Source organism: Benincasa hispida, chromosome 10 (assembly GCF_027475165.1).
Source record: "Benincasa hispida cultivar pf3 chromosome 10, pf3_genome.v1.1, whole genome shotgun sequence".
Taxonomy (NCBI): domain Eukaryota; kingdom Viridiplantae; phylum Streptophyta; class Magnoliopsida; order Cucurbitales; family Cucurbitaceae; genus Benincasa; species Benincasa hispida.
Genome location: NC_143487.1, coordinates 46,289,116 through 46,312,256, shown reverse-complemented (window position 1 = coordinate 46,312,256; position 23,141 = coordinate 46,289,116). Strand labels below are relative to the sequence as shown.

At 32.5% G+C, this 23,141-nt stretch overlaps 2 protein-coding genes across 2 annotated transcripts; one reads left to right on the top strand and one right to left on the bottom strand.

Moving 5' to 3' along the window:
• Positions 1-398: 398 nt before the first annotated feature.
• LOC120089525 (Thioredoxin superfamily protein) lies at positions 399-3,781 on the top strand. Its single transcript, XM_039047027.2, has 7 exons — positions 399-881; positions 1,889-1,935; positions 2,071-2,185; positions 2,689-2,733; positions 3,027-3,086; positions 3,209-3,310; positions 3,405-3,781. The coding sequence occupies exons 1-7, from the start codon at positions 576-578 to the stop codon at positions 3,519-3,521; spliced, it is 792 nt and encodes a 263-aa protein (XP_038902955.1). The 5' UTR covers positions 399-575; the 3' UTR covers positions 3,522-3,781.
• A 16,095-nt stretch (positions 3,782-19,876) lies between these two features.
• Positions 19,877-21,854, bottom strand: LOC120087918 (soyasapogenol B glucuronide galactosyltransferase-like). Its single transcript, XM_039044931.2, has 2 exons — positions 21,458-21,854; positions 19,877-21,290 (listed from the first exon to the last, which is right to left on the bottom strand). The coding sequence occupies exons 1-2, from the start codon at positions 21,785-21,787 to the stop codon at positions 20,142-20,144; spliced, it is 1,479 nt and encodes a 492-aa protein (XP_038900859.1). The 5' UTR covers positions 21,788-21,854; the 3' UTR covers positions 19,877-20,141.
• Positions 21,855-23,141: the final 1,287 nt, after the last annotated feature.

Sequence of the window (23,141 nt, the reverse complement as noted above, 5' to 3'; positions counted from 1 at the left end):
AACTCTACTCGCATGTCTCCACATGAACGATCAGGATCAGATCATTTGTAGCACTTTACAACAATTGTAACATCTACAAAGTATTCGTAGTGTCACTAGGATAAAGTATCCAACCTTGTCCATCTACTACAAACCGTTTAGATTATTTTATGAAACTAAAAAATGTATGTTGAGACATATAAGTGGTATCGAAATCATGTTATTTTCATCGACGTCGAATTTATACATAATGTACCCTTCTAAAACGTTAGGCCTAACTTGTAAATAACATACCTGCAGACACAACTTTTAAGGTAAAAAAATGGAAAAAAGCACTTTTGTTGTTACAAATGACATGGGACTTTTGTGGAGAGAAATTATGGTATTTTTCTTCTTTTATTTTATTATTTAAAGATTGTGGTGAGTGTTTGGTTTGTTTTGTTGCTTTGTCTTCTCGTTCTTCATATATTTTTTAAATTCAGTTCTCACTTGACCTCTAATCCGAGAAGAACAAGCCAAAAAAAAAAAAAAAAACCACAAAATTCTGAAGCTAAATTTTGTCTTGCGATATCGTTTCATAGGGAAGGTTCAGAGCAATGAATTCGATTTCTGCTCGCACCCAAAACCCTTTTCGATCCGCTTCTTTTTCGATTTTCCCCGCCACTTTCACTTTCAATCCCCCTTCCCAATTTCCCTTTCCTCATTCTCCCGATTCCACCCTCTATTCTGCAAAATTATCAACCCCTAATCCCCATGGTCGTCGCAATTTCAGGTCGCCTCTCGTTCTCAAGGCTTCCACTACAGCTTACGCCCCAGAGATTGGAGAAATTCTCGGCGATGTTCGCATTTTCACTGCTGCTGGTGATCCAGTTCTGTTCAAAGATCTCTGGGATCAGAGTGAGGTAGCAATCATTTCCTCTTCTGGGTTTATCTTTGTTTACTGATAGTTTCTCTATGTGAAGTTATTTCGCTGATTGATTCTGGTGATGAATGTGTGTTTAATTGCTCAATTAACTGAAGGCTGCAACTGTAGACTGCATAATGCTGAGAAAGAAAAAAGATAATTGAGAATTGGACATGGAATTCATTGTTATTCTGCATAATTTTGAATGACCCAAGTCAGAATAAGCTATAAACCTTTTTTTTGGGTAATTTGTTTGGCTTCCCGAACTATGATGTTTCTTTCCTTCTAGTTAATGGAACAAAAAAGGGACAGCTAAAGAATGATTCTAACTGGGTAGAAGGTGACAGCTCCAGTCTAATGTTCCCTTGCACTCTGATAGAAACCATGCATGTACCATATTGAAGAACAGAAGAAAAAGGAGGAAAATGTTGTATAAATGTCAACAAAGAGTACCCCCGAGCTACAATGCAATCCATTTCTAAGTTTGCTTGTCTTAGTTTGCATTAACCACTACTAGCTTAGGACCATTTGGTAATTGTTTCTTTTTTAAAAACCAATCTCTTTTAGTTTCAAAATTTGGCTTGATTTTTTAAAACATTGATAAAAGGTAGATAACAAAGCAATAAATGTAGAGGTGGAAGGAGTGTCTTTTTTTTTTTTCTCCAACTAGTCACAGGTAGAATCAGTACTTATAGACTTAATTTTCAAAACTAAAAAAGACCAAATAATTATGAAACACGTCTTAGCTAACTGAGATCCCAACTGATAAACAGTGAGTGTAATGTACTTGTCAAAATTTCAAATTGCCCACCCCCAGTTCCCCTTGTTAAATAAAGAGAAAAACTCGGGTTTCTTATTTATTTATTTTTTCTTACTGACATATTTGACAAACTCCAATTTTATGCTTATCCTGACCTGGAATATTTCATGTTAGAACAAACTCCACTTGCTTTCTTTGTTAGAAAAAAATGATATTTGATGATATTTGTTTTGGTAAACACCTAGGGAATGGCTGTTGTTGCACTTTTGAGACATTTTGGATGCTTTTGCTGGTAAGTCTCATCAATTTGGACCATTCATTTGCAGTTTTTTTTTTCCTTTGCAGAAAACAAGTCAAATGCCCTTTTGGTTTGGTAATTCCATCTGTGTGATTTTCGTGACAGACAACTACTTGTTCTTATTTCTAGTTGGGAATTTGCTTCCACTTTAAAAGAATCCAAAGCAAGATTTGATTCATCTGGTGTTAAACTAATAGCCGTAGGCATCGGTACTCCAAATAAAGCACGTATCCTAGCCGAGCGGGTATCGACTTTTCTTCTGTAAATTATCACTTAATTATCCATGGCTGCATCATGTTTTCAACTCTTAGAAGACATTTCATTTTCTAAGATCTATTTATTAATAATTCTTCTATTTAGATTAAATACTCTAAATCAAAATATTATATTATTGACATTATTGAATTTAGATATTGTTATTATAGTTTATTGTTGATTTTGAAGAGATTCAAGATTTACTCTGCATTGTAAACAGTTTCTAAAACTTTTAAGTTTGTATTTAATAAGTATTTATTGTTAACTCCTTAAGTTTAATGATAATTTTGAAAGCATTGATTTCAACACAAATTTGAAATGTTAAGAACATTTTAGATTTTTCTTTGTAGAAAACGTAAGGGTACACAATGATGAAGTTTGTAGACCGAGCTTATAATTTGAATCAAATTACAAAGTACTATCGTATCTCTTTTGGTTTCTCTGTTCTGCCTTCATGCCATTAACATTGCTTCTCAATCCTTCAAATTCCAGTTGCCTTTTCCAATGGATTGCCTTTATGCTGATCCTGATAGAAAGGTAATGCGAAGCTGTAAATGTCTATAGCATTATTACATTCATTGTTGTTTTTCTTTGTTTTTTCAAGTTGAACATGGGTGAATATTTGAGCATTCATCAACCTTATAAGGTAAATATGCAAGGTATAAACCAGTAAAACAATCTGTCAAAGTGAATAATTTGAATTAACCTTTGACTTTTTAGTTCTTATAAATGATTGAAGATAAGAGAAGCGAAAAGGATTAAAATTTCACATCTTTTTTTATGTTTGCCACTGATTCTTGTGAAAGCTAATCAGAATATGTTTCTTGCAGGCATATGATTTACTAGGTCTATACTATGGCTTTGGTCGTACATTCTTTAATCCAGCTAGTGTAAAAATTCTTCTTCCATCTACTTTATGATCATTTAACAGTATTTATTTGCATGTTTTACTCCATAGAAGTCTTCTCTTTATTTGAACTTTGTTTTCCCCCCAATCATAAAATGTTTTTAGGCCAAGGTGTTTTCGAAGTCGAGACTTGAGGCTATGCGAGAAGCCATGAAAAACTATAGTCTTGAAGCTACCCCGGATGATAAAAGTAGCGTATTGCAACAGGTCTTGTTTGTGTTTTACTCGCATGAAAAACACTAGATTTCTGATATTTCGTTTGTGGAAGCTGACTTATTTCATTTTTGTGTGTTGTGATTAGGGAGGGATGTTTGTTTTCAAAGGCAAGCAACTGTTGTATGCTCGAAAAGACGAAGGTACCGGCGATCATGCTCCATTAGAGGACATCTACAACATCTGTTGTCGAGTCCCAGCCTGAAGCAACTGCTGTATGCTTGAAAAGATGAAGGTACCAGTGACCACACTCCGTTAACATCTACGACATCTGTTGTAGTCCCAGCCTGAATCTTTACTCATGGTGTTTAGATATCTTGATTGGTATGTATGCTTCTTTTAATCTCTTAGCAAAGCATGAGCATATTAAAATATCTGATATCTATGAGCATGCCATGTATCTGTAAATTGGAACGTTCAATATTGATATTAATAATTAATCAATCCCCTCGATGTCTTTCATTAGTCTTAAATTTCTAATATGATTGTAAATATTAATAACAATAACAGTAATACTCTGAGAGTAAAAACAACTTGATTACAATTTACGTACTTTTTATAAACTTTTTGATTTATGGAAATATCTCTCGATATGGATTTTTCATCAATATGACTATCATCGATGTATCTATCAAATTGAAATCTTGATATCCACATTCACATCGATATCGATGTTTTATTCTTGGATCATGAGAGGAAAAATGTACTATAGAAGAAAAAAATGTTCGGAGACTTAAATCATATTAGTTAATTACAGGGTTGTTCCTTCGTCAGTCGATGTTAGTTTTAGAAGAAAATCGATTGATTAGTTTCTACTAAATGGAAACTGAATAACTTTTTAGGTAATATTTTTTCAGCCACTTGTTGGTCAATCAGTCAGTTTAGTTAGTTTTTTTATTTAAAAAATACAATAGTGTTTTCTATTTTATTATGAGTTCATATGTTTGGATCACCATATGCCATGCAGTACAACTAGATATTTTTACTATTACATAAGCAAGAAAATTAATTCTTCGATTTTTCGTTAGACATGATAATTGAAACTCCAAATTAGAACATTTTTTACAAGCCCAATTGAAAGAAGTGTTTGTTATTATAAAATTGTTTTTGTACTTTATATAATGAAGATCGATTTGTGACATGTAAGTTGGTTTTGTAACCTATTAGAAAAGATAAGGTCAAGTGCAAACATATATTGTCAAGAAGTAATATAAAACGAAAAGTATTTCATGAATAGATTCTTAAGAGATTAAAATTTAGTTTTAATTAAAAGCTTAGTTTTAAAAAGTAAAAGTGGTAACCAAATATGTAAAGGATATTTGATTTGGTGAAAAATTAATCAATGAAAATTATAAGATTCAAGTTTGTTTGAGCGAATGCATAGAATGCAACCACATATTATTGAAATCCAATTAATTAGATTCGACTAATTCTCAATCTTTTTTCTATTATCTTTTGAAGTCTAAACAAATAACCCTATCTTTCAATGCGTAATTATATCTGAAAGAATTAAACATAGAATTTTTGGGCCCTATAGTGCTCTATATGTCTAAGACATCGTGACGTCCTATGTCTATGGTATAAGTTTTATATTTCGATGTGAGATTTGTTCATTGCCCAAGCCTTCTCAACACTTAGTTTAATTAACATGCTAGTTTAAAAACATAGCTCAACATGGATAAAATTTGAGAATTCTACAAAAGGCATAGCCCAATGTCAAGGGTGAAATAAAAATAACAAGGAATGAAAACAATGAGTCGTGACAATTTCCTCGCCTAAGAAAATTCTAAACATCCAAGGGGTTGCCACTCCAACTTAATTCAACCTCTTATAAGTAGAATTTAGTGTTACAATCCTTTCACTAGCTAAAGGAACTAAAAGTGTTTGACGGTCAAAGGAACTTTTTCTCTCAACAAAAGGGTTAGACTCCTTGAGTGAAAAGCTATGAACTTCTGAGGCCTTGTTAGATTCCTTTCAATTGTAGTTTGGGATCACCTTATATTATAGCCTCCAAAGTGGTTGAGAAAGGTCTAAATTCATGCTACTTCGAGTTTTGTGTGCGAAAGGAAAAAAAAGATGAAAGGCGAATAGAGCATCGTGATGCTGTTCACACTAGATTTGAGTCAAGAAATTTCATAGATGTAATGTACTTGAATTTATCTGTAGATGTGGTATAATCTCTAATATTTGTCATCTTATTCTCTCTTTCAAAGTAAATTTGACTTGAAGGCTTTGCAATTTGTTTTTCAATGTTGATTAGTTTAAATACTTTGCAACTTGTTCGCATTGGTGGTTTTGTCATGAGGGCTTTACAACTTATTCTCAACGTTGATTTGTATCGAGGGTTTTGTAGCTTGTTTTGTCATGAAGGCTTTGAAGCTTATTCTTGATGTTGATTTGGCTTGAGAACTTTGTTGTTTGTTGTAAGCGTTAAAGTTTTTGAATTTGGAAATCATGCTTTTGATCTACAAAGGAGTGCTTGATCCTCGAGAGTTTGGAAAGTATTTTGCTTCTCGAATTCTCTTTAAAACCTCCTTTGGAATTCCTGACTTCTTATCTCGATTTTCTCCAAAGTTTTTTCTTTTTTCTTTTGTACTTCAAGAACTTTGGAGAGTTTTCTAACCTTCTACCATGGAGTTTCTAAATTTATTAGCTCCAGAGAGCCTTTTGATCTTTTGCTCAACATTGTCTCTAAAATTTCTAACTTCAACAACTTTAGAGATTCCTTTGATCTTCTGCCCAAGATAGCTTTAAGGGCATTGGGGCAAGAGCTGGTTATTATAATCCTCAATTATTATAGTTAGGTTATAATAGTTTATGTTTAGGGTATAGATTATTTTAGTTTGGGTTATAATAGTATGTGTTTGAGGTTAAACTATTTTAGTTTGCAAAGGAAATAGTAAACACTGAAGCAAAGAATTAAAAAGAAATGATGAATATAAAATAGTAAAAACTATAACAAATAGTAAATACTATAGCAAATGGGAGTTTTGAAATAGTGTTGATTGTAGCTAATTGGAAAATATAAAATAGTATTTATTATAGTAAGAGGTAGTTATTATAGTCTAAGGATAGTTTTTGCCCCAAACACACTCTTAGTGTTTTTGGCTTCAAGAGCTACAGAGAGTCTGATGTGGAATTTTGCACAGAAATACACGTGGTCAAATTATAGTAAAGTAAATTGGTCAAAAGACCAAGTATTGTCCTCATGGAATCAAGAAATCGAATTATACTTAGCTACACAAGAATCGTGTTGATTTTATCTCAGGATTTGACTCGTGATGAGATTTTGATTTTTAAATAAAAGAAAGCAATTAAAGATAAATTCAAAACTCAAGAGATAAAGATGCTCTTGAAACATAAGAGATAAAGATGCTCCAAGGTATCAAATTCCTTAATTATTTCATTAAGTCATGCAAAAGATTCCTATGGATTTTTATGTTATTGATTCCTATGGATTTTCATTAAGTCAAAGCTTCTTCTCTTTGCTTCCTTGTGTGAAGAAGACACACAAAACGCCCATCCTCAATAAAATGGCTACGATAAGAAAAACCACTTTCAATGGTGCATAAAATAAGATGCTAAATATCAAAAAGCGTCACTAAAAGTATTAACAATGTTGAGATATGCATTGCTAAGAATGACATTGTAGTCGTGTAGCTAAAGGTTTTAGTGTGCTAAGAATGACACTGTAGCCGTGTAGCTAAAGGTTTTAGTGACATATTCACCACGCGTCACTAAGATACAACTTTTACTGACGCATACATATTATTAAAAACTCACTTATAGTAACACGTTGTTTGTCGTTATTTGTCTTATATCGCAACGTTGCAATTTGTCACTTAAAGTTAAATTTTAACAACATATAAGACTATTGCTAATGGTGGATCAATGATCATTGCAAGTATCTTTTTCAACATATGTAAACGTTGGTAAAAGTATTTCATTAATTAAAAAAATAATATTCAATTTAATATATAAATCTGTTATCACCAGTACAAAATTGGGCTATAATGTCAGTTGAAAACTGACATTATAAGGGCACTGACCTACATCGAAAAAGGATGACTAACAATGTTCATATAAATATAATAAAAGTAATATGATATTTGTATACACAAATTAACTTTCAACAAAAATAGCAATGAACTAAATCACTTTAATAAAAGTAATATAATTATTTGTCCCTCCACAAGTTATATTCAACTTACAAAGATAAACGAAATTGGTAACTATAATAAGTACAACTCTAAAACCTTAAAATTACTTGTTGACCCCAAATAATTGTCTTTTTGAGCTTAAATACTTCATGAAGTTCCGTTAATTTCACCACACCTAGCTTTTTTCTAATGAAGTTGTCGATTTCACCATACCCAACTTGAACTCAAGCGTCTTTCTACTTTCGTCCTGAATATTTTCAATATAACATTATTAGACTTTTATCTTCTTTAGAAATTAACAAGCACTCAAGATGAATATAATAATTCTAGAGAGATCTTAGCTTGAACTTGAAAATAAAAATTAATAATTAATTCTAGAAAGATGAACACTAACATACAAACACAAACTGATTTAGTTATTCACATAAACACCTAAGATCAAACACTCACCTTAATTGAAATGGAACCAAAAATCCGTCAAACAACCACCTCTTCCTTCATAGTAACCTTTCTCATGAACTAAATTATTGCTAAGTACTAAAGGAAAATAACATTAAACACCAATTTTATGAACAACTAAACACAAACAATTCAGCTTATGAAAAGAAAAGTTCAATAAGGTAACAAAACTTGTGGACTAAAATGAATTATTCAATTACCACCTTAGACAACTCAATAAAAAAAACTCATCAAACTGAGAGAAAAACTAATAACAATCATTTTCATTTAGGAAGATACAGGAAAAAAAACTTATAAAAATCCAAACACAACAAATTCAATAGAAATCATAAACAACTCAGTAGAAAACTACTTATCAATCCAAGCAAGTAAGCCTATCAAACTAAAAGAAAAATTAAACATAAACATTAAAAAAAAAATCTTATAAACATATACAACCCAATAGAAACCATAAACAAAGTTATCAACACAAGTAATTTAAACTTATCAGAACTAAAATAAAAGATCAATAAAACTCAAATTCACTTGGCAAATGCATAAACATAAACAAAAATAACTTATAATAACTAAGTACAAACAATTCAACTTATCAAAATAAATCAACTCAACAAGGTAATGAAAGTTATGAACTAAGAAGAACTCAATAAGCACTATAAACAATTCAATGGACAATCAATTATAAATCCAAACAAATAAGCTTATCAAACTAAGAGAAAGACTAATAGCAACCATTTTCATTTAGAAATGTGCATGAATATGAACAAAAATACTTACAAACTTACAAACACAAAAGTACTCAATGGAAACCGACTTATCAAACCAAAATGCATAACCAAAAAATACTTATAAACAACTAATCCATAAAAAAAATAGTCAACAAGAAGTTAATGAAACTCATGAACTAAAAAATAACTCAAATCAAAATCATAACAACTCAATGGAAATATAAACAATAACTAAGTTATGACTAGCATAACTACAGGATAGTCTGAGCACTCCAACACATATTCTAATCTAATACTTTAGAACAAATTAGATTTTAAGAAGAATATCTGATAATATTACATTTTAGAGGGAACATATCTTGCTAGTTTGAACTTCACTTATTTATTGTACTCCCACAACAATTGTAAGATTTCCTAGACAACAAGAATATAGTTGTAGAGATTAAACTAAGTCCAATAATCTTAACCTAATGTTTGGGACAATCTTAAAACACATCAGTCTGGTTCAAAATTATATTTAAAGTCCTTAAGGGTATGAAGAGCTTAGTACCTAAATTGTACAAAAAAAAAAAAAACTTCTTTATTCGCTGAAATAAGTACAAAGGAGTCAAAAACTAGTTTGAAACTACAATCCATAAGTTTCAAGTGTTAAAGAAAATTAAAAAAAAATATGTTAATCTAATTTAGAATTATTCAAAGCAAGCTATATACTCACTAAACTTACCCAAAAAGTCCCAAAATCTTACTTTGTGCTTTAAACCAATTTACAGAATTTAGTAAAGGTTCGAAAAAATCTAAATGAGACTTTACCACCTAAATATTACTCAAAAAAAGCTTACTTATTTGCTTGAATGAGTACGAAGGAGTCTCAAACTAGTTTGAACCCACAATCAATAATTCTCAAATGTTAGAAACAATTAAAAAGCACATTAATCTAGTTTGAAATGATTCAAAGAGGGTTAAATACTTACTAAAATTACTCAAACAATCCCAATACCTTCTTCGTTGGTTTTTAATTAATTTACAATATTTAGTAAAGGTTCAAAAAATTCTAAACGATAGATACCACTTAAATCTTACCCAAAAGAACTTAATTCTTTGTTGGAATGAGTTCGAATAAGTTCAAAACTAGTTGAACCTATAATTAGTAGTTCTTAAGTATTAGGTACAACTCTACAACACATTAATCTAGTATAAAGGATTCAAAACAAGTTAAATACTTATTAAACCTACCCAAATAGCCCTAGAACCTTGCCAGTTGGTTTCAAAATAAGCTTAGTCTTGTATATTTGAAGTCGTTAGGGAGTTGGTAGAGTGAAATTAAAGTAAACTTAGAGTGGATTAAAACTGAATCTCACCAAAAGAGAAAAATGTTATTGAAAATCAAAAGAGTTGTGTTGTTCAAGATTGAGGTCACCTCTCTATTTGTGGTTGTAGCATCGTCGACCTCTATCGATTAAAGGAGACACTGAATAAGAGGAAAATACAGAGGGCATTTGTCGTTCATCACAAGAAACATGTGGATCTTCAAATAACTCGTGTCGTGGGTGCCACTGAACAAAGAAATGTGCATAGTGAAATGATACGCGAGTACTCGTTGCGGAAGTGATTGCGTCCTAATTCTAATTTTACATAATATACAGAAAACTTAAAAGATAGAAACAAGATATACAAGATCTATTAAGCATATATTTATGTAGAAATTAAATAGGAAAAAGACATTCAAAAGTCACATATCCTTGAAGACTAATATCTTCTCAATTCCTCTTCAGAACTTGAACACAATGAACACTTTGATCGTAAAAACGCAGCAATCAATCGAACACCACCACGCGGAAACTTCGTTATTTTCGGGATAGATAATCAATGAGAGTTGTGAGCTTCATGATTAATTTGGAGAAAGAATTTGAAGAAAAATAATTTGAGAGAACAACATAATATCACACCCCACACCCAAAATTTACACACTTTAGGTGTATTTAAAAGTGAGCAAGGTTAAGATGAAAAAACAAATTCATTCATCTTCCATACGTCAATTAATGAGAGGACATGAAGAGAAAATGTTATTTAGAACCAATTCTCCAATTAAAAAATATTTAATTAAACAAAAAACTAATTTTCTTTAATTAATAAATATACATAAATTCATTGATCTCCCATATGCCAATTAATGAAAGAATATGAAAAGAAAAGGTTACTTAAAATCAATTTTCTAATTAAAAAAATACTTAATTAACCAAAAAACTAATTTTTCTTTAATATATATATAACAAAATTTTAAAACTATCAATGATAGATACTGATAGACATTGATAGTCTATCAGTGTCTATCAATGTTTATTATTGATAATTCTAAAATTTTATTATATCTTGTAAATATTTTCAACAGTTTTATCATTTGAAATAATTTCCTTATATATATATATATAAACTTAACACATTTTCTTATTTAATCAACAATATTTAATATGGATCAAATTCATAATAATATTCGAATCATATTCAAATAATTATTTTTCTCTCAAATAAATCTTTATAGTAATGTATCATATAAATTATATTATATCTCATAATTATATCTTTTATAATCAATTCCTTTTATTAATTTGAACAATTCAAATTAATCCAAATTAATTTGATTCTCACTTACAATGAGCTAATGAGGGGACTTTATGGACCTATAGTTTGAAGCACTAATGATACAAAATTAATTAATCAAACTCTTTAATTAAATTAATCAACTTCCATTAACTGTCGGTCACTCCACTAAAGACCGACATCTGCACTCTTTACACTACAAATATATTTCTGTGTCCATTTGATATAACCAATCAACAGTGCATCATTCCTTCACAAATTGCTCGTAAGTACAGCTGGGCCAAAATTATCGTTTTGCTCTTATAGTTACATCTAACTCCTTAAGTATCACTGATCTCTCTAATGAATAATAAATTATAGCTCAACTATGACTAAACCCCTCTCGAGCCAGGAGAAGGCGTAGTGCCACATTGTTCAAACCCCGAAATCAACTGTTAAGGGAGCAATTTCTCTACTTACTTTAACAATAAAGAATGAGTGAATTCCTTCTTGTGTAGTTATGTTCCCAATTCCCCAATAAGACGAATCCCCAAAATGATAGATATATCGAGTCGACAAACTGGCCACTCTCACCAATAAAAATCAAACGATCGTTTTCATAGGCAGGAGTTCATAACTCACTCAAGATTCAGGTTAAGACACCTATGATCAATCTGGTGAAATGTAAGTCTCATCTATCAATGGTGTTATATAGAGAGACTATTCATTTTGTGGTCCGGTCTTATGCAAACTCTTTATATAGAATACCCTTGCTTACATGTCTCTACATTAATAATCAGGATCAGATCATTTGTAGCACTTTACAACAATTGTAACAACTACAAAGTAGGTTGTTTTCGTAGTGTCACCAGGATAAGGTACACAGTTTTATCCATCTACTACAGACCATTTAGGTTATCAATTAAACATGATCTAACTGTATGTCTATATATACATGTTTAAGTTATAGAAGATCACTCTGGATTTTAGTTTAATGGATTATTGCATAAGTTTCATAAAACTAATAGACCATTGATTCAACTAACATATATCTACGAGACTTTAGGGAATACATCCCAACAATCTTCCATTTGCACTAAAGTTGGGGGAAATATAAGCCAGTGAGCCATGTATCCTAAGACATACTCTATATCTTACATGCTCTCCCATTTGCCCTAGTACACTAGAGACATATCTCGTAGTTCTAGACAGTCTAGGAAATTTCCTCACACTTTAGCCTAGAAAATCTTTTTTATATAATACAAATAGTTATATCAATAAAAACCATCTAGTCATCAATAAGATGTTTCTCTCAGTCCTACAACTTGAAGCCTACCTATGTTCTCAAACTTAGGTCTTGCACCTCATTATCTCATAAAGTGGACAGACTGAGTTATTTCTGAAACAGTTTTCAAATATCAAAAGACATACTTGAGATATGCAAAGTATTGCTTCACAAGCAAGACATTGCTTTATCATCCAATATACACCTACTAGGATAAAAGATGAATTTCTTTAAATTTAATATGAAACAATATATTCCGTAAAATATCACATCTTGAACTATATATACCAATGTTTCATTATTCGTAAGTTTTAATTTTCAAAAATCAATGGCCACACCATCGACTTTACCGACTAACTAACCAATTGTATATTAAATGCTTGTGTAGTCTCATGTAAAATGTACTTTCCCTCAACATTTGAGGTATCCTAGGAAACTTTTCCCTTAGACAAATCAACTTCATTGTAGAATGGTATATTACCAATCCATTTGAAGTATTTGCATCTAACATTAAACTTCTTTGTAAACGTAAGATGCATGAGACCAATTTAATATCAGGTCCTAAACATATGTATGTGAATTTTAAATATAAAAAAGTACTTCAAATCAACTATTTGAAGTTGGCTAAACAGTCACAACTTCTTATTGATTTCTAATTCATCCATAATGAGCAAAAATCAATATAAAAAAAATAGATAGATATCCACGTTCATTTTCTTGTCTGTATAATAACATCGTCATCGTTCAAAGTCATTGGTTGTATCGAACCCTTATTTTCAAAGATCTCAATTGTGAAATTCATAATATATCCAAACATTTTTGCAATTCAATTTGAGAAAATTTTTCTTGAAATAACGTAGATGCATTGAACTCCTTTTCATAAAAGAAGTTATTCGTTCTTACACATCTCATATGCAACAATGAATGATAAAAAAAAAAAAATGCATAAATACTCTGTTATATGAACTTGTTAGAAAATTGTCTCACATTTTATTTTCATCCAATAGTTCTGGATTTATTTTTTTTTTTTGTTGGGGTTGATGCCCTAAATCTCGTAAGGTCTTGTAGTTTGTAATTGTATTGTACAAACATTTATTTATTTAATAAAATATGGGATGTTTTACTTGACATTTAGTAGCATTAAACCCACAAACCAATAAACTAACATCCAAGGTTATATCTGTAACTTAAATATGTATGTAGAGACATACATGTAGATCATGTTTAAGTGATAACCTAAATGGTCTGTAGTAGATGGATAAGGCTAGATATCTTACCCTGGTAACATTATGAGTACAACCCACTTTGTAGATGTTACAACTATTGTAAAGTGCTACAAATAATCTAATCTTGATCATTCATGTGGAGACATGTGCGCAGGGATATTTTATATAAAGGAGTTTGTATAAGAACGAACCACGAAATGACTAGTCTCATCATATAATGTTGTTCATAATAGAGACTTACATTTCACCAAAATGACCATAGGTGACATGACCTGAATCCTAAATGAGTTGTGAACTCCTGCTTATGAAGGCGGTCCTTTGATTTGTATGGGTGAGAGTGGTTACATTGCCGACTTAATAAGCCTACCATTTTGGGGATTCGCCTACTTAGTGAGTTGGGAACACAGCTACACAAGAAGAAATTCACTCATTCCCCAACATCGGGGTAAGTAGATAAATTACTCCCTTAAAAATTGATTATGGGGCTTGAACAATATGGCACCACACCCTCTCCTAGCTCAAAAAAGGTTTAGTCATAGTTGGACTATGATTTATTGTTCATTAGAGGGGTCAGTGGTACTTAAGGAGTTAGATGTAACTACAAGGAAAAAACTGTAACTTATGGGCAATTTGTGAAAGGTCATCGCATTGTTGACTGGTTATATCCAATGGATACAAAAATATATCTCTAGTGCGAATAGTGCAGCTGTCGGTCTTTAGTGAAGTGCCCGACAATTAATGGATATTGAATGAATTAATTAGAGGGGTTCAATTAATTATTCAAGAACCATTGGAGCTTCAATCTACAGGTTCATAAGGTCCCCTCTGTAGCTCAACAGGGTTTAAATAAGAATCAATTTTGGATTAATTTGAATTGTTCAAATTAATTGAGAGAATTAATTATATGTGATATAATTAATTTAATTTAATTATATATGATATAATTACTATAACGTATTTAATATATTATAATATAAAATTTATTTAAGAGGAAATAAATATTTGAATATGATTCAAATATTAATTATATGAATTGGATTCATATGATTAAATTTATATGAATTGGATTCATATAATTGAATTTAATATAAATGAGAATTATATTAAATGTCATTGATGAGAAATTTAAAACAATAGGTTTGTATATGATACAATATTAAACTACAGGTTATATGTTATATAATATATATATAGTTAGTTAGTTAGCTTTTATATATGTATATATATTTTATATTAAAATTATTTATTTATTTATTTATTTTTATATTTTGAAATTAAGGGAGGGTATTTCCCTCCCCTAATCTCTCTTAACTCACGACGTGTGAGTGAGGGGATGGTTGTGATTGGATTATTATGCTTCTTCTTCATTTGATAGAAGAGAGAATATACACAAAAAAGTTCTGAGAAAAATTCTCAATCTCTCTTCTTCTCTCGCAATTCTTCTTTCTCTCGCAAAATTTCAAGAGCCCACAATTCCTTGGATTCTCAACCTAGAGAATACAAAGGACTCTTTTGTGGTGGTGGTCATGTAGATTGTTTGTTATCCATGATCGATTCTAGAAAAAAGGAAATACGTGAAGATCGGATCTTCAAGGGTTAGTATCTCCTAATCTCTTTTCTCTTTTTCCTATTAGCATGCTATAATTAAATTAATGCATAATGTTTCTGTTTTATTACTGTAAATTTCGTGTTCGGTAAAATTGAGATTTGGGTCTGATTCCCGCTTCCGCTCATGAATCTTCACCGGTTCCTTCAGTTTTCACCTTATGTCAAGAGTCTTACTTTAAAGATTTATATCTCCCAGTACTACACTTTCAAGTCTCCCTTTTGTAAATCTATTCATATCCTTTGAGCTTTCCCTTATCAATTATAATCTATAAAAAAAACTTATTGAGATTAAGTACACTACTTTATCTCAAATTTATGACTTTAACAAAATTTCACTTTGTTAACTTCCATCAATTCTTTTCATCCATCATGATAGCTTTGACTTCCAATAAGTCATAACTAAAGTAGAGCATTGCAAAGTTCTCTCGTTACTTAAAGGTTTATAAATTTTTATCTTGTCATTTTATATGACAATGAAAACTTCAAGTAAGCCTTTGGGAAGGTTGAGCTATCTTATAACTCTCTCACTACGAGGAAGACTTATCTATTTGACAACTAGAAATTGACGTTCAAATAAAAATAAATGGTTAACAACATTTGTTAACTATCATGTGGTTTTACTTAGAACTAATTCATCAATACAGCTAATACAGCTCAATTTTTTTTTTTATAGGTTTGCAACCTTTAACTTTCCAAATGAATCAGTATTTATCACACAAATACATCATTTTACTTTGGAATATTCAAAAGTGTTGGGGTTGATACCCTAAATCTCGTAGGGTCCTGTAGTTTATAAACACTTGTATGAACAAACATTTTTGTGATTAATAATATATGATATTTTATTCACTTCTGTCTATGAAATATATGATATTTTAGTTGCATTGACCACAAACCAATAAACTAAGATCCATGGTTATCATTGTAACTTAAACATGTATGTGGAGACATACAAGTGAATTGTGTTTAAATGATAAACTAAATGGCCTGTAGTATATGGATAAGGTTGGCACTTTATCCTGATGACACTACGAGTATGACCCACTTTATAGGTGTTACAAATATTGTAAAGTGCTACAAATGATCTGATCTTTATCATTCATGTATTAGACATGCGAGCGGGAATATTCTATACAAAGGAGTTTGTATAAGACCGGACCACAAAATGTTTAGTCTCGTTATATAACGCCATTCATAATTGAGACTTTCATTTCACTAGGATGACAATAGGTGACATGACCTTAATCCTGAGTGGGTTGTAAACTCCTGCCTATGAGGCTGATCCTTTGATTTGCATGGGTGAGAGTGGTCAGATCCCCGACTCAACAAGCCTACCATTTTGGGGATTTTTCTGATTGGGAGTTGGGAACTCAATACACAAGATGGAATTCATTCCTTCTCTGAAGCAGGGGTAAGTAGATAAATTGCTCCCTTAAGAGCTGATTTCGGGTCTTGAACAATGTAGCGCCACACCCTCTCTTGGCCCGAAAGGGGTATAGTCATAGTGGAACTATGATCTATTGTTCATTATAGGGATCAGTAGTACTTAAGGAGTTAGATGTAACTATAGAGACAAAACGATAATTTGGCCCAGCTGTACTTACGAATAATTTGTGAAGGGTCATCGTACTGTTGATTAGTTATATCCAATGGACACAAAAATATATCTGTAGTGCAAAGAGTGTAACTGTCAGTCTTGAATGAAGTGCCTGACAGTTGACGGATGGAGGATAATGTGATTAAAGATTTTGATTAATTATTCACATACGGTTAGAGCTTCAAGCTACAGGTCCATAAGGTCCCCTTGGTAGCTCAATAGATTTAAGTTGAGAATCAGTTTTTGGGTTAATTTGAAATGTTCAAATTAATAAGAGGGAATTTGATTATATATGATATAATTAAATTATTTCAATTATATATGATACAATTAATCTAATGTATTTGATACATTATTGTTTAATTTTAGGAATAAATATTTGAATATGATTCTAATATATTTTCTATGAATTAGATTCATAGTTGTTAAATTTAATATAAATATGATTTATATTAAATTCTATAAAATAGAGAAAAAGAACTATGGTTTATATATGTATATAATGTAATATTAAAACTATAGGTTATATATATAATATGATAAGTTAGTTATCATATTTATTTATAGTTTATTAATTATTTGATAATTATCTTTTTTCTCTCTAACCACCCTTAGTGGGTAGTTATTTGGTTTTATGGAAAAAGTGGGATAAATGAAAATGGTTTTCTTATTATATTGCTTGAGAGACTACACGTAGCCTCATTATTTACATGATCAAGAGACTTGTCTATGCAATAGACTTGTTCATTGACACAATAGTGTTGTTCGTCTACTTGATCATCTTCCTCCTCAAACTCTAAACTTCCCCTCTAACCAAAATTAGCAAGAGCCTACCACTCTTTGAATTTATGATGCAAACGAACAAAATTTTGCATGTTTGGGCGGATAACTACAAAATTTTGAGCGCACCCACAAAAATTAATTTTTAACATTTTTTTTATAGAGTTTCTATGGCCTATTTTTAAAAAGGCTATGTCCAAGAGCTATAATAAGTCATAATTGTTGTAGTGAGCCCATACCTCCTACTAATTCTCAATCCTTAAAAGAGAATATAAGAGGTTCACTTGTACGTACTAATGGCCAAAAGTGGGTTGCTGCAATTTTTTTGAGATCGAGTTCCAAACGAAGAGTTCGTGATCGGATTGAGGAGGGATCTCGCAAAGAATTGGTTCTTCAAGGGTAAATGTTACTTCTTCCTTAATTCCTTCTCCAATGTATGTTGTAAAATTATCTGTATAATGCATATTTTCTATTATATAATTTTAATTATGTGAAAAATTGAAAATTGGGATCGATTCCACTTCCGATGCGGACCTCACGGTTTCTTCACCATCGTCCATCGTCCACAAATTTTGAATCCACCAGCAAAGTCACAACCAATGTTGTCTTGAAAAACGTAGAAGTTAGACTCGGTGGCGATGATGGCCATGTCGACAATTGGAATTATGTGGCCGGAGGCGAACAACCGGAGAACTGATTCTAAACTCTTTGTTTTCCAATAGCATGGTTTCAAGTTTGATGCTTATGCTCTTGTAAAATTGATGTTAGATGTGTTTTATTATAACGTATATAATTGAAGTATGGGCTATATATGTGAGTTAGTATTTGGATTATTTTATTAGTTTGGATTCTATTATGTGATCTATTTAATTAAGGCTTTAAATTTCTAATTGAGTATAGATTTAATGGATAAAAGCCCATTGTAAGTTAATTAGGGATTCATGGGAATCCTAATTAAACTAATATATAAAGAGATCTTAGGACTATGGTCCTCAATATACCAAAAAAATACACACTCGATCTTTCTATAATCTAATCTAAAGAGAAACCCCATTTAGGGCATACAGAGTTTTAGTTGAGGAAGACAATAGTCACCTTGTAATTACTATTAATCTTAAAATTGGAATCCAATATATTATTTATTTTTGACAATTTATCATGAATGATATTAAAGACAAATCTTTTTTAGAGTGGTTATAAGAAATTTTATCTAACAATTGAATCTTAATTTTTGAATTTCTTTATGCACATCTATATATATGGCAGACATGGTTTCGTTTGCAAGCAAAATAAGAACACATAAAATGGTTGCATCCATCATCTATTTCATTATCGTTTGTAAAATTAAGATGAGGTGCACAAAAATGACACTTAAATACATTTGGTCATCCCAAAATGAGCACGGCTGCGAGCGACTGGACCGTTGGCGGCTCCTCGCACGGCTGGAAGCAGAAGATCGGCCGGAAGGAAAAAAAGAAAAAAAAAAAAAGACCTTTGGAGGGCGGCGGACGTCTGGTTGGGAAAGAAGAGGAAGAAGGAGGGTTTTTTTTTCTTTATTATTTTCTTTTTCTACTGCACGCTTCCCAATGACTTTATTTAAAACAATTACCAAACCCTTCACCCTACTTCTTTCTAGGAAAGGGTAAAACAACCACTTCATTAATTTTTTTTTTTTTTTTTTTTAAAAAAAGGAAGACCTAAACCAAAACACCCAAATGCACGATTTAATTTAAATCTTACGTAGATTTTGGGGCATTACAGATCAACCTAAATATGGTTGTCGTCGAAGATAATGCCATTGTCATTCGATATGGTTCTAAATTCGAAAGGTTGAGTACAATCTCTCACATCTATGTTTTCTCTAGTTTAACAATCATGAATATTGAAAGGATGAATTATAATGTTTGTCATATTGGATGCTAGCACCACGGCTGTTGATGGTTTTGAAGGAATTCATAATCCGTACGTCTTTTAATCAAATAACTATGTCGGAAGTGAAGAAAAAGGGGAGGAGAGAGATGATAATGACAGAGGATGAAGAGGAGAAAGAACAAGAGAGAGGAGAGAAAAACCACATATATCCACAACTAAATATTAATTTAATAAAATGGGTTGATTGCAAATATTAAGAAACAATCAGAAAATAATGGATCAAATTTAAGTATAAATCATAACGAATCCCAAAGTAGACAAGTTGTTTTTGCAATTTTTTTCAAAAACCAAACATAATGTCAATAAACATAACCTAACTAATAAACATAAACATGTTAACTTATTTAAGAAAAAGAAGTCGTGCATTTCTTATTATTTGTGTTTATTTTTTCAGAAATATCCATTAAACATTTTAAAGATATTTTCGTTGACGTCTTCGTAGGATTGAGGCCGACAGTTGCATGACCACAAACATTTTAAGCTTTGCCTTTAAACTTAACTGCCCTCAACTCTTTCATCAATGAAACCAAATTTTGCTCCGACGAGCCGCCGCTTTGAACCGCCCTATTCGCAGCAGCCCCGAGTTGTTCGGCCCGCTTTCTAATCGCCACCGCCTCCTTCGTTGCTCCCATTAGAAACCCCACACCCTTCCCCACTTTCTCTCTGCTCACAATCTCCTTCATCTCTTCGTTCATATTCCACCACCACTGCGCCCCCACCGGAACCCCCACCTGCAGCACCTCTGTCAGAAGTTTCTCAGTATAAAACTGCTCCGAGCTGACCGGCCATGTCACCATCGGCTTACCGGCGCTGATCCCTTCAATGGAAGAATTCCACCCACAGTGCGTCAAGAAACCCCCCGTTGATGGGTGCTCCAAAATTAAAAGTTGTGGCGCCCAAATCCGAATAATTAATCCCCTATTCTTGTTCTTAATCCTCTCTTCAAACCCCTCTGGCAGTCCCTCCTCCTCCTCTCCGCCGTCGTTTTTACCCTTGTTTCGAATGACCCATATGAAATTTATGCCAGAATCTTCAAGCCCATGTGCAATCTCAGCCATTTGTGGTGGCGGAAACCTGACCATACTCCCAAAACTCACATACAAAACAGAATTCGGTTCCTTAGAATTCAACCATTCCAATAACTCTTCACTCTCCACATTCGATTTGTTTCCCCTCTCGCTTTTTCCTTTCATATCTTTATTCACTGCCAATGAAACTGGGCCTATTCCCCAAGCTTTGATTCCGATTATCTTTTTGTAATGCTCTAAATAAACCCCATCTAGTTCATAAAATGTGTTCATTACGGTTCCGTAGCTTCTTCTCTCTGCTTCCTTGTACCTCTCTAGCATCGCCGTGAAGGCGTTTCGCTGGATAAAAAATTCTGGCTGCTGGGATTTGGTCATTTGGATGCGGTGGGGTAATCCTGGGATTTCGAATGCCTCTGTGTCCGAGGCTACTTTCTGTTCAGGATGATGTTGCATAACAGAGTGCTCTGCAGAGTATGCCATGAAGTTAGACACCGAGACCACCAGCCGCGGCACCCCGAGCCTCTCCGCCGTATCCGTTGTCCACGAGTGCGATAGGTCGCTCAGAATGCAGTCTGGTTGGGTTGCTGGAATGATTTCCTGCCATAAAATACCAAAATCAATACCAATCGAGAAGAAATGTTATTATAAGAGTTTGAACACTGGTCCTGATACCATGATTTTAAGATAAATATTGTAAGATGTCTCCATCTTTCTTTTAATGTAGGATCGAGTGTGTTTTGAGATTGAGTGGCAGTGGAAGTAACCTGGTCTATAAGTTTGTCGAGAATGAGAAAGGCTTGATAGATTTTGGCTTGGAGGTGGCGGGAAGAGACATCACTGTAGTTTTCGATGCCGGGGGCGAGGCCAACCTCCGCTCCGGGGAAGGTAACAATGTGGGTCTGAATTTTGAATCCGGCCTCAAAGTCACGGTCGATGCTGTTCTGGAAAACGCAGGCATTGGACTCGGTTGTGATGATGGTGACAGTGGCGCCATGGTGGGCAAAGAGCCTGGCCATGTCAATTATCGGAATCACGTGGCCGGAGGCAAAAAGCGGAAGGACCGTGATTCTGAACTCTGTGTTTTCTGGGAGCATGGTTCCAAGCTTGACGCTTATGCTTTCTCTTAAAAAGATTGTGTTTTGATTTTTTTTTTAAACTTCCTCATGTACATTTATATAAAGGACATTGGACACTGTGGAGTTGTTTCGCTCACCAACAGTTGAATTGAGTTGTCCACCAATTTTAAATGTTGGTGGAGTTGAATTGATATATTTTAGTAACTCTCCCCTCTTCCAAAGATTACAATGGCTCTACACATCAACCAATGTTAGCGACTATCACTGTCACACTCTACGAACTAACTCTGGACTCCAACAATCACCTTAGCTGAAAACTCCGACAACCAACTCTGGGCTCCGATAGTCATATCAAATGACAACTCCGACGACCAACTCTAAGCTCCGACAACCTTCGCACAACTAACTTTGACAACCAATTTTGAGCTCCAGCAACCACCTGACAACTTTGCTGATCTAACTCCGATGTCCACCTTTGCACGACCAACCCCAACGACCAATTTCAGGCTTTGACAACCACCTTCAACAACAAACTCTGATGACCAACTCTGACAACCACCTTTGTCGGCTCTGACAACCACCTTCGACTCACAAATTTCGATGATCAACTCGAGGCTTTGACAACCACCTCCGACGAAAAACTCCGACAAGCAACTTTAATACCACCTTCGTGCGACCAACTTCGGGCTCTGAGGATCACCCTCGATTACAAATTCTGGCAAAAATCATCTTTGATGATTAACTTCGACGACTACCTTCGTGTGGCCAACTCTGGGCTCTGAAAATCACCTTTGACGACAAACTCCAATCACCGACTACAATACTACCTTCATGTGACCAACTTCAGGCTTCGAAAACCACCTCCGACTATAAACTCCAATGAAAATCATCATCGATAATCAACTTCGACAACCACTTCCGATTATTATGCGACAAGTGATTGTTAAAATATGTTGTAGGGTTGTTGATTATATAATAATAGTATTTTGTCTACATTAAGTGCAATATCTATTCGTAAAATTTTGTAAAATATATTTTTATTTAATTGAATTCAAATATCAAATGAGTGTTAAGAAAATTTAGACGAAAATATGTATGAAGTTGAAATTATGTAAAATATAACAACAAAACCATAAAATGAAGATTTTTTCTCTTTGAACATTTTTTAGCCAGAATTAATAAAAAAATGGAGATTTTTTCTTTGATGATCTTCTAAATTTGGAGGAATACAAAAAAAAAAAAAAAAAGAAAAAGAAGATGATGATAATGAAATTCATGGAAAATAATTAGGAATAAAAAAATATTGATTTCTCTTAACCATATTTATGCAAGAAATGTAATGAGCTAATTTTTGTTAATTACCAAAAAAAAA